Here is an 11,948-nt window from a genome sequence, read left to right on the forward strand (position 1 = left end):
GGACCCCGCTGTGGTGACTGCGGTCGATATGAGGTTGGGGAGAAGCAGAGCCACGTACCTTCTTACATTTGTTGGCAGGAAGGGAGTCCTCCTCAGTGTCGGAGGAGGCAGAAGAGCCAGGCTCCTTGACTTCATCAGCCAGGAAACGAGCTTTGGGAAAACGGAGGCAGGTCCCTCAGGGTCTCCACTGCTGGCGGCCTGCACAGCCCCTTCTCCAGGCAAAGACCCTCCACTCCCACTCTCCATCCACCTGATCCCCAGGCTCTGACCCCCTCCCTGGCCAGACACCGGGATGTGGATGGGCACAGAACCCAGGACCCTGGATGCACTTTGAAGAAAGAGGTCTTCCCTTCCCTTCCACACTGCTGCTGCACCGCTGGGCCTGAGCCCTCAGCTCCCAGAAAAGCTGGCGCACAGGCTTGTGGGGGAGGACGGTCATGGGGGTGCCGTCTCCAGCTCTGCTATGAGAACCAACACATTGTCCCTTGTCTAAACTGAATCACTCCGAGAGTCCCTGCTCACTGGCCAGGGTGGGGGAGAGCGAGGCACCCCCTGGGCTACCAACGCTTCCCACCAGGCAGCCGCCCTCATCTGTGACAAGTTCTTGGCCCACACCAGCCCCAGGACCCTTCAGCATCACCCCTGCCTGGCCAGGGGCCTGGGCGCAGCAGCGGATTGGAACAGAGTCACCTACATCCACTCCGGTTTGGGAAGAGGTCGGAGGCCTCGTGGGAAGTCATGGACGGGGTGAGGTCGTCAGCAGATGACTGCGGCCCTTCCTCTTCTTCCCCTGAAAGCAAATCCTTCACTATTTGTTCCTTTTAACAAAAAAGTAAAGAACGTTTTACAGTTCAGCAGTCTCAGGGTAACACTAGCCATAACAACAGTGAAGAGGCTGAGGGCTCCCTGTGGCTCACGTGGGGCCGACACCCATTCTGCAGAAAAGGAAATGGAGGTGGCCGAGGGGGCAGTGTTGGGGGGAGGGAAGCAGGGACGGAACTGGACACGTGGGGCGCTATTCCCATGACTCAGATAAGGAGCTGGAGGCACCCGAGGGTGCACAGTGCAAGGGGAGCCCACACCCAGCCACCAGAGCTGGGAACAGTCAGAGCCGCCACTGGGCACCGCCCAGAGCATGTGGCTCTTTCTTGGCCACGCATTTGGTGTGGACCTTCTGCAATGCAGCCTTCTCCTGCTCCAAATGCCCAACTCTTGAGCAGTGACCTCTGGGTACCTAATGTCAGAGAGCCCAGTCCCGGGGAGGCGGCCAGGTCACGGTTCCTCTGCCTTCCCAGGTGCACTTCTCCAGGACAGGCCCCAATTGCCCCTCCACCCGCCCACGTCAGAAGGACATGTGGCCCGGGGTTAAGGCCAGGGTCCAGCCTCATGCCCATGGCCATTTCAACCCCGATGGAGTGGTACAGGTGGCCACATTCTACTTGTTCTGGGGGTTTCTGTGCTTCTCTCACTGAACGCCCCCTGCTGAGAGGCAGCCCCGGGTCCCTGCACCTCTGCTGGGAGCCAGTTCCAGGAAGGGCACTCACTCACCTTGTCCAGGGTCATGACTGGGAGGTTGGGGGCCACGTCGCCACCCTCGCTCTCCCACTCTGAGATGGGGTCTGAGGCCTCATAGCCATAGAGTGCAAGCAGCTCATCGAAGGGCATGTCGCTGCTCTGAATTGGGGAGGGGAACAGGGCCCCATCAGGAGGGACTACTCAGGGGGCTCCTGTCCCCTCTCCCTCACCTGAGCCTTGCTGGCCACAACCAGGGCGACTCTGACACACCCACAGCAGCTCCCCCCACGAAGCACTCCCCAGCCAGAGCTCAGGCCCAGCCTGAGCCCCTTCGCAATCCCTCAGAGAGGTACTGGAACACAGGGGTCACCAGCCAGGAAGAGTGGACCACCCTACCCAGTGCCTCCTCGCACAGGGTGAATGACAGGAATACAAGGATGGTGTGACACCTGGCAAGCTACCATTTTAACTCAACATCAGTTTTATCAAAGGGGAAAAAAGTAACCTGAAGACGCGTTTGGTAAAATCTGACATTTATTCCTGCTTAAAAAAAAACCCTCAGGAAACTACATAGACAGGCCAGACACAGGGCCTCGCATCTGTAATCCCAGCATTTTGGAAGGCCAAGGAGGGCGGATCACTTGAGGCCAGGAGTTGAAGACCAGCCTGGGCAACATGGCAAAACCCCGTCTCCACTAAAAATAAGCTGTGTGCCTCCCGTTGTCTCAGCTACTCGGGAGGATGAGGCACAAGAATCACTTGAACCCGGGAGGCAGAGGTTGCAGTGAGCAGAGGTTGCGCCAGTGCACTCCAGCCTGGGCGACACAGCGAGACTCTATCTCAAAATAAAAATTAAAAAAGAAGAAGAAAACTGCACAACCAGATGGATGCTTCATAAATATAATGGAGAAGCTGTCAATTCACACTGGGTCAAAAATGAATAACCAGAGAATTCGCCATCACAAACTGGAATGAGAGCACCGTGATGAACACGGTTTGACGCTGAGCCAATGCAGCATGCCCAGAAGTAGAAACAGGGCACGTAACTCCAGGAAGGAAGACACATCATCCTCTCCAGTGCTGCTTTCAAATCCCCATGCTCCCCCTCAAGCGAGCCTCTACACCACTGAGGTTACATCTGCCTTCCCAGACTCCACCCGGCCCTGGGGGTCACTCCCAGCACCCACCTTCCTGAACCCTCCCCTCCACCCCAGCTCCTGCCCAGACTCATTCTGGGGCTTCAAGTCCACAAAGAACCTCCTGGCCCATTCCCAGCCCTTCCCCAGGTGGAATGTCCATACCGAGTCCCCCCTTAGTTCTCACAGGACCCGGGGGACAGACAGATTCTGTATGCCCATGACCGCCAGGAGTATGCAGGTGGGAGGGCTGACACGGTGGTCCCAAGGCCCCTGGGTGCCCCGGGTGAAGCCCTGTCCAAAGAGCACCAAGCCACGGTTTCCGTGCTGGGCCTCACTCACTCACACTCACACTGATGGTGCCGCGCCAGCAGCTGGCAAGAGCCCAGCGCCCATGGAAGCCGCGGTCAGGGCACCACTACCCATCCCTCACAGACCAAAAGCAAACTCCCCAGCTTCACTTCAGAAGATGGCGGGCATATTCTGTAAAGTCTCATCCTGAGCAGGCGCCTCCATGTTCTGCGTGAGGGCATGGGAAGCAGAGCGGCTGCTGCCTACCAGAGTGAGGGCTCCCTCAAGGAAGCGCGTGGAATGGGCGGCGAGGCAAGGGGCCCTCCCCGTCCTTTCATCTGAGGAGTACCGGACTACAGCCGCTCAGACAGGAGCCTCGTAGGCAGGCAACGGGGGCTGCTGCTTCAGCGGAAACAGCTGGCTGTAACTGCTGCAGCCGTACAACTCAAGACTTTGACAAACTTGGGTTTGACAACATGAACTTGCCAAATTTCAACATTTACAAAACTTGTGATGAGGCCGGCAGTGACACTGACCGTTAGCCCTAACCCCCAACGTGACTGTACTTGGAAACGAGGCGTTTACAGAAGTGACTCAGGTCCAGTGAGGCCATGAGGGTGGGGCCCTGATCCAGCAGGATTAGTAATCTTTTAAGAAAGACACCAGAGGGCTCCCTCGGGTTCTCTGCCCACCATGTGAGGACACGCGAGCCAGGAAGAGAGCCAGCACCGGAAGCCACTCTGCGGGACCCCATGCACCGACTTCTCTGCCTCTTTAACTGTGAGGTTCGCTGGTAATGGTCTCAGACTCCACTCCACAACTACCCTTTACAAAACTACCACTGGCTGAGTTTTGCTGTAGCATCGAAGATCACCCACCAATATCTGAAAAACTTAAATACGCCTTCCTTGTTCAACAATGGATCTGTATGAGGCTGTATTTGTACTTCAACCATAAGACCTTATCACAACAGACTAACATCTCCCTTAAAAGACAGAAGCAGGCCAGGCATGGCTCACACCTGTAATCCAAGCATAAGAGGCCGAGGTGGGAGCATCACTTTGAGGTCAGGAGTTTAAGACCAGCCTGGCCAACACGGTGAAACTCCATCTCTATTAAAAACACAAAAATTAGCTGGGCACGGTGGTGGGCGCCTGTAGTCCCAGCTACTCGGGAGGCTGAGGCAGGGGAATCGCTTGAATCAGGGAAGTGGAGGTTGCAGTGAGCCGAGAACGCACCACTGCCCTCCAGTCAGGGCAAAAGGACCCCACTCTGTCTCAAAACAAAGAAGAAAGAAAGAACTTGAGTCATGTATGGTGGCTCACACCTACACTCCCAGCACTTTGGGAGGCCCAGGCAGAAAAATTGCTTGAGATCAACAGTTTGAGACCAGACCTAGCAAAACAGCAAGACCTCTACAAAAATAAAATCAAAAGGTTAGGCCAGGCACAGTGGCTCATGACTGTAATCCCAGCACTTTGGGAGGCTGAGGCGGGTGGATCATGAGGTCAGGAGATGGAGACCATCCTGGCCAACATGGTGAAACCCTGTCTCTACTAAGAATACAAAAAAAAAAAAAATTAGTCGGGCATGGTGGCATGCACCTGTAATCCCAGCTACTTAGGAGGCTGAGGCAGGAGAATCGCTTGAATCCATGAGGCGGAGGTTGCAGTGAGCCGAGATCTCACCAGTGCACGCCAGTCTGGGCAACAGAGCAAGACTTGGTCAAAAAAAAAGACCAGAAGCTGGACTTTCATATATGCATCTACATTCAAAGAGATCTGGAAAACGAAAAACTCATTCTTCTCACTAATTCTTTTTTCTTTTGGAACACAGAGGTTTTCTTTCATTTTCAAAAAAATATTTATATTAACACATAACTGACTTGTTCAAGCTATTTTATTTTTATTTTTTGAGATGGTGTCTCGCTCTGTAACCCAGGCTAGAGTGCAATGGCACAATCTTGGCTCACTGCAACCTCCGCCTCCCAGGTTCAAACAATTCTCCTGCCTCAGCCTCCCAAGTAGCTGCGATTACAGGCATACACCACCATGTCTGGCGAATTATTTTTTGCATTTTTAGTAGAGACAAGGTTTCGCCATGGTGGTCACGCTGGTCTTGAACTCCTGACCTCCTGATTCTCCCGCCTTGGCCTCCCAAAGTGCTGGAATTACAGGCATGAGCCACCACACCCAGCCTATTCATGTCATTTTAAAATGAGTTAGCAAATAAGTATTCCTACATGTCAACTTTAACTTTTAGTGTAGTGAAAAAGCAATAGATAAAACACATCAGCAAAGCTCCTTAAACCTCTCAATAATTTTTTTTTTTTGAGACAGGGTCTTGCTCTGTCGCCCAGGCTGGAGCACAGTGGCGCCATCTCAGCTCAGCTGAGCTCACCGCAACTTCCGCCTCCCAGGTTCAAGTGATTCTCCTGCCTCAGCCCCCTAAATAGCTGGGACTACAGGCGTGCGCCACCACACCCAGCTAATTTTTGTATTTTTAGTAGAGGTGGGGTTTTACCATGTTGGTCAGGCTGGTCTGGAACTCCTGACCTCAGATGATCCTCCCGTCTCAGCCTCCCAAAGTGCTGTGATTACAGTCATGAGCCACCATGCCCAGCCTTTTTTTCTTTCTAACCAAGTTCATTAAGAAAGTAAAGGAAAATTGACAAAATGTCATTTGTTTGTTTTTTTTTTTCTTTTTTTTTTTTCCTGCACCATGTGGGCCAGGCTGGTCTCAAACTCCTGACCTCAGGTGATCGGCCCACCTCGGCCTCCCAAAGTGCTAGTATTACAGGTGTGAGCCACCACGCCTGGCCAAAACGCTCAGTAATTTTTTTCCCCAGTCTACACTGCCTCGGAATGCTCAAGAATTACGAAGAGTACAAATTGGGTTCTGAGACCAGAGGGTTTGAGAGCAGCTGGCTTAATGCCCAGCCACCGTGCTGCTCAGAGAGCCCATGGAAGACCCGGTCACCAGTGAGTGCAGCTCCTCGGATGGTGCCTGGCACTTTGCAGAAAGAGGCACAATTTGGCACTTGCCAACATGAATCTGACTGCACAGAAACTGTGAGGCTGATCCCAGAGGGCTCCACCCAATACCTCAGCCAAGTACCTGGGAGATGAAGTCCTTCTCCAGCTCCTCCTTGGGCTTGTCTGAGCATCTCGAAGGCTCCTCACACTCCCCCTCAACGCTGTAGTTCTGTGACAGGATCTCCACGAGGTTGAACTGATGGTCTCCGGAGCCCATGGACACCGCTGGGGAGAAGACGGCAGCCCAGGTGAGCGCCTTGCCCGCCTGTCCCAACCACCCTGCAGAGACTGTGGATGCCTGGGGCAGGGGAAGCCCTAGGGGTGAGACCCTCTGCACCGCAGGGTCAGCCTCCCACGTGAGTCCCCACTGGGAAACCCCACAACTCAAGCACACAGGGGCACAGCTGGTGAGCTGCACACACTAATTCCAAGGGTTTTTTTTTTAAGAGGGGTGTCTTTCTGAGGGACTGCTTGTCTTCCTGAACAGGGAAGTCTATGAGGATTTGGAGAGCGCAGACTAGAAGAAGACAGACACCCATCTCGTTATGGCAGGGGGAGCAGCAGGACTCATGGAGCTGGGTGCACGCCGGGCTCCACAGCTCCTGAAACAGGTGATATTGAACCCTCACCTGCGTGAGTCAGCACAGCATCAAGGACCATACAGGGGCAGTGCCGGTGGGACCTGGACAATGCCAGTCCCTCACGCTCCACCTGCAGGGCCACATGAAGCTGCTGTGCAACACACACAGACCAACAGACGATGGCTGTCATCAGACCCAGGGTTTCCCCAAAAGAACTGGGGTGTGTCACCATTTCTCTCCATGTTTAGTCTCAAATTACTCAAACTTTAAAACAAACAAAAGGAAATAGCCAGGATTCAATCAATCCAGACAAGGAGCAGTGCAGTCCAAGGCTGGGGGCCCCAGGGCCGGGAGTCCAGGGCAGGAAGCCTCTAGAAGGGGAGCCACAGAGCCTGCGTGGCTGGACACACAGGGGCGCAGCACGCACAGCCCACGCACAGAACAGGCAGCTGCAGGACGTGGAACACCCTGGTGGCAGGCGCCTCACTCGAGTGAGAGAATGACCTAGAGCTGCCTGGGTACACCTGGACCCGCCTGGGTACACCTGGACCCTCAGTGGCCATGGCGTCTCTGGAGGAGCCATGTAGGGAAAATAGGGACAGCAGTGCCTTCTTTGGAGATTGTGGTGTGGATGAGTTTTATGCCATGAAGAGATGCAGCCCTACACCTGGCCCACGGGAGCGCAGCAAGGGGAAGAAGGAACAGTCACTGAGACACTGGTCCACTCATACTCCACCCTGTGGGCCCAGCACAGGTGGCCAGAAGGTGGCCTGGGACCTCGATGCCCCTCCGGCAAGCAGAATCGGCGCAGGGAGGTGCAGGGAACCAGGTTCTGCCTGTCTCCCCCACCCCGCCTTCTCCAGCCCCCATCCTTCAGCAAGTCCCCCTTCCCAGCACCCCAGCAAGATGAGGTGGCCCTCAGCTTGGTGCAGGCCTGTGCCTGGGTCCTCTGCTGGGGGTCTGGGCTCTGAGGATGGTCTTGGGTGGCTTGGGCTCCCTGCCTCTGCTAGAGAACAGGAAGATGGAGTCCTGACCATGCTCCCCACAGCTCCATCTGATCGGGTGGGAGCTGGAACACCCTGGACTCTGGAAGCCAGGGTGCTGGTCACAGCTCAGCCAGGCCCAGCGGGCATTCTGTCTCTCACAGCCACAAAGGGCTTGGCAGACCTGGGTGGGGGGAGGAGGGAGGAAGGTACCTGCTGTTGTCTGCAAGCCCCAGGGCACAGGCTGTGTGCAAGGCAGGAGACCACGCGAGGGCTCTGCCTCCCCAGCGAGGAGGCCTGCGAAGGAAGAGAAGCAGGGTTAGCTCAGCTGGTCCAAGTCCTGCTGCTGGACATCACAGGGTGGCAGCCAAGAGCAAGCGCTGGTCAGAGCCCGTTCGGTGAGCAGGGAAGGCGCTTTGTCTCCGCCTCTGAGGGCTGGAGGGCACTGGGTGCAGCACACACGTGGGCTGCCACCAGTGCCACCTCCCACCCAGGATCGCTTGCAGGGTGAAGGCCGTCTCGCCCCAGGCAGGACATGCATCCCGTGACACTGAAAACCACCCACACACAGGCCTCTGTCCTGACCCATGCTGCAACTGGACGAAGCTCAAGAACAGCACGCGCTGTACGGGAAGCCAGACACCAACGGCCATGGCAGGGGGTCCACTGATACAGAACGGTCCGAACAGACCAATCCACAGACAGAAAGGGGCTCGTGGGGGCCAGGAGCCAGGGAGAGGGACGGTGGGAGAGTGACTGCTAATGGGGATGACAGAATGACTTGGAGTCAAAAGCTGCGTGACTGTGGACACACTAAAAATCAATGAATTATAAACTTTAAAGTAGGTGTATTTTATGTTTTATAAATTACCTCCATTTTTTTATAAAAGGGCCAACAAAACCATAAGTGACCATTATTACAATGTTCAATCTCTCTCTCTCTCTCTTTTTCTTTATGAGACAGAGCCTTGCTCTGTCACCCAGGCTGGAGTGCAGTGGCACAATCTCAGCTCACTGCAACCTCTGCCTCCCAGGTTCAAGTGATTCTCCTGCCTCAGCCTCCCGAGTAGCTAGGACTACAGGTGCGCACCACCACGCCTGGGTAATTTCTGTATTTTCAGTAGAGACAGGGTTTTACCAAGTTGTCCCAGGCTGGTCTCAAACTGTTGACCTCAAGTGATCCACCCACCTCGGCCTCCCAAAGTGCTGCATGAACCACCGCAGGAACCCACAACATCGCTCATGTACACAAACACAAAAACCCTCAACAAAATACTGGCAACTGAATCCAGCAATGTATAAAGACGATCATAAGCCACGAAAAAGTAAGATTTATCACAGGGATGCAAGGTTGATTCAACACCAAAACTCAATTACTATAACACACCACATCAATAAAATAAAAAAACCAAAACACAGGATTATCTCAACACGTCCAATTCAACAAAATCCAACGCCCTTTCATAATGAAAAATACCCAACAACCTCAGAACAGAAAGGAACATCTCAATCTGACCAAGAGCATCTAGGGAAAACCATACTCAGCACAGCCCTCAACAGTGAAAGGCTGGATGCACTCTCTAAGCCACCGCGCATAAACGATGTGTACTCTCACCTCTCACGCGCCACAGAGAGCTGCAGGGTGCAGTCAGTACAAGAACATAAAATAAAAAGAACCAAGATTGGTTGTAGCCCTTTGGGAGGCCAAGGCAGGTGGATCACCTGAGGTCAGGAGTTCAAGACCAGCCTGACCAACATGGTGAAACCCTGTCTCTATTAAAAATACCAAAAAATTAGCTGGGTATTGTGACATGTGCCTGGTAATCTCAGGTATTCAGGAGGCTGAGGCAGGAGAATTGCTTGAACCAGGGAGACAGAGGTTGTAGTAAGCCAAGTCTGTGCCACTGCACTCCAGCCTGGGCAACAGAGCAAGACTCCAGTTCAGGAAAAAAAAAAAAAAAGGCCAGAAACAGTGGCTCATGCCTGTAATCCCAGCACCCTGGGAGACCGAGGTGGGCAGATCATGAGGTCAAGAGATCAAGACCATCCTGACCAACATGGTGAAATCCCGTCTCTACTAAAAATACAAAAATTAGCCAGGTGTGGTGGCACGCGCCTGTAGTCCCAGCTACTCAGGAGGCTGAGGCAGGAGAATCGCTTGAACCCAGGAGGCAAAGGTTGGAGTGAGCCAAGATCGTGCCACTGCACTCCAGCCTGGTGACAGAGCAAGACTCTGACCCCCCCCAAAAAAGAAAGATTGTTAAGAAAGAAGTAAAACTATCTCTGTGCTGGTTGGTGCTGGTGACATGATCTACAAAGCAATTCAAACTAAAGTGGGTTGAGCAAGGCTGCATAGACAAAATCCACACATAAAAATCCATTTTGTTTCTACGTAAAAGCAACGAACGATACTAAAAGAAAGTTAAAAGAACAATTCCGTCTACAATAGCATCCAGAGAAGCATGAAAGGGGTACAGCCCCTGAGCGGACCAAGTATGTTGAAGGAAAGATCCTGGTGCATGAAAGGGCATCCCGTGTGCATGGCTGAGAAGGCATCAAGATGGTGTCACACCGATGGGTTCACAGACAGGCTCAGCACGATCCCCATCAGGGCCTCAGCTGGCTTCGTCACAGAAACCCACCAGCTGATTCCAAAAAGCATAATGGAAGCTCACGATACCCGAAACAGCCCAAACAATCTTGAAAGAGAATACCTCCTGATTTCAAAACTCACCACAAAGCCATGGCAATCAAAACAGTGTGGCGCTGCTGTAAGGATAGCACAAAGATCAATGAAACAACTGAGAACCCAGAAATAAACTCACACATTCACAGTCAACAAGTGTCAGTGCAGTTCCACGGGGGAATGAACAGTCTTTAACAAATGGTGCTGGGACAGTTGAATATCCACATGCAACAGAATGGAGCTGGACCTATCTCACACCATATGTGAACATGACCTCAAAATGGATCAAAGGTCTTAGATACAGGAGCTAAAACCGTACAACTTTTAGGAGAAAATATAGGAATAAATATTTGCAAGCTTTTGATGGAATCTGCAGATGCGGGGGTAAGAAACTGTAACCTTGGATTTGAACAGTTTCCTAGACAAGACACCAAAATGAAAAGTGACAAAAAAACAAATGGACAAACGACTTCACCAAAATTAAAAACTTCTGTGTTTCAAAGGCTGCCATCAAGAAAGTAAAAGGACAACTCAGAACATCAGAGAAAACATCTGAAAAGTCATCTGTGTGGTAAGGAACTTGTTCTGAGAACATATAAAGAACTTTGATAAGAACATAGAAACAACTCGATAAGGAAAACACAAAAATACTAAAAATACAAAAAATTAGCTGGGCGTGGTGGCGCGCGCCTGTAATCCCAGCTACACAGGAGGCTGAGGCAGGAGAATTACCTGAACCCAGGAGGCGGAGGTTGCAGTAAACCGAGATCTTGCCACTGCACTCCAGCCTGCGTTAACAAGCGAAACTCTGTCTCAAAAAAAAAAACAAAACTCCTCTTTGGAGCTTCTGGGTGAGGGCAGCAAGTCGGGAGCCTGTGTCCGCGTAAGTGCCCGCTCTGCAACGGCTTCCATCAATGGCTTCTAGGAGCATGAGCGCTCCTAGAAGACCCAGCAGCACCGCCGCTACATCCTATTGGCTCCGCGTGAGGGGCCGACCTCTGAAAACTTCACGGCGACCTGCCTCCGGCGCACAGACGGGCCTCTCACGACGTCACGGCGGCGCTCCTCCGGCGCATAGAGATGGGCCTCGAGTGACGTCACCGCGACGGGCGTCTGGCGCACATACGGGCCTCCCGGGATGTCACGGGCTACGTGCCTCCAGGAACGTCAGGCGGCGTTCCTCCGGCGCACAGACGGGCCTCTCACGACGTCATGGCGACAGGCCTGCGGCGCACAGACGGGCCTCCAGTGACGTCACGGCGACGGGCGTCTGGCGCACATACGGGCCTCCCGGGATGTCACGGGCTACGTGCCTCCAGGAACGTCAGGCGGCGCTCCTCCGGCGCACAGACGGGCCTCTCACGACGTCATGGCGACAGGCCTGCGGCGCACAGACGGGCCTCCAGTGACGTCACGGCGACGGGCGTCTGGCGCACATACGGGCCTCCCGGGATGTCACGGGCTACGTGCCTCCAGGAACGTCAGGCGGCGTTCCTCCGGCGCACAGACGGGCCTCTCACGACGTCATGGCGACGGGCCTGAGGCGCACAGACGGGCCTCCAGTGACGTCACGGCGACGGGCGTCCGGCGCACATACGGGCCTCCCGCGATGTCACGGCGACTTGCCTCCAGGAACGTCAGGCGGGGCTCCTCCGGCGCACAGAGATGGGCCTCCCGCGACGTCACAGAGGCGGACCTTGGCGACCTCACGCGGAGGTAGG

General features: G+C 53.9%; 1 protein-coding gene across 10 annotated transcripts in view; it reads right to left on the bottom strand.

Annotated features, from left to right (window-relative positions):
- The window catches only part of LOC118150987 (mesoderm induction early response protein 2-like), a 28,510-nt gene extending 17,249 nt beyond the window's left edge, over positions 1-11,261 (bottom strand). For 2 of the 10 annotated variants that reach the window (XM_078358209.1, XM_035290036.3), the window contains exons 1-5: positions 6,607-6,781; positions 6,060-6,202; positions 1,549-1,674; positions 695-818; positions 59-150 (exon numbers count right to left, since the gene is read on the bottom strand). In XM_078358209.1, coding sequence (XP_078214335.1) covers positions 59-150; positions 695-818; positions 1,549-1,674; positions 6,060-6,202; positions 6,607-6,748 — 627 coding nt within the window. In that variant the 5' untranslated portion in view covers positions 6,749-6,781. Of the gene's footprint in view, positions 1-58; positions 151-694; positions 819-1,548; positions 1,675-6,059; positions 6,203-6,606; positions 6,889-7,754; positions 7,839-10,959 lie in introns of those variants that run through there. The other 8 variants (XM_078358205.1, XM_078358204.1, XR_013530461.1 and 5 more) reach the window with 8 other exon arrangements.
- Positions 11,262-11,948: the final 687 nt, after the last annotated feature.

The sequence above is a fragment of the Callithrix jacchus genome, chromosome 20, assembly GCF_049354715.1.
Source record: "Callithrix jacchus isolate 240 chromosome 20, calJac240_pri, whole genome shotgun sequence".
Classification (NCBI taxonomy): Eukaryota; Metazoa; Chordata; class Mammalia; order Primates; family Cebidae; genus Callithrix; species Callithrix jacchus.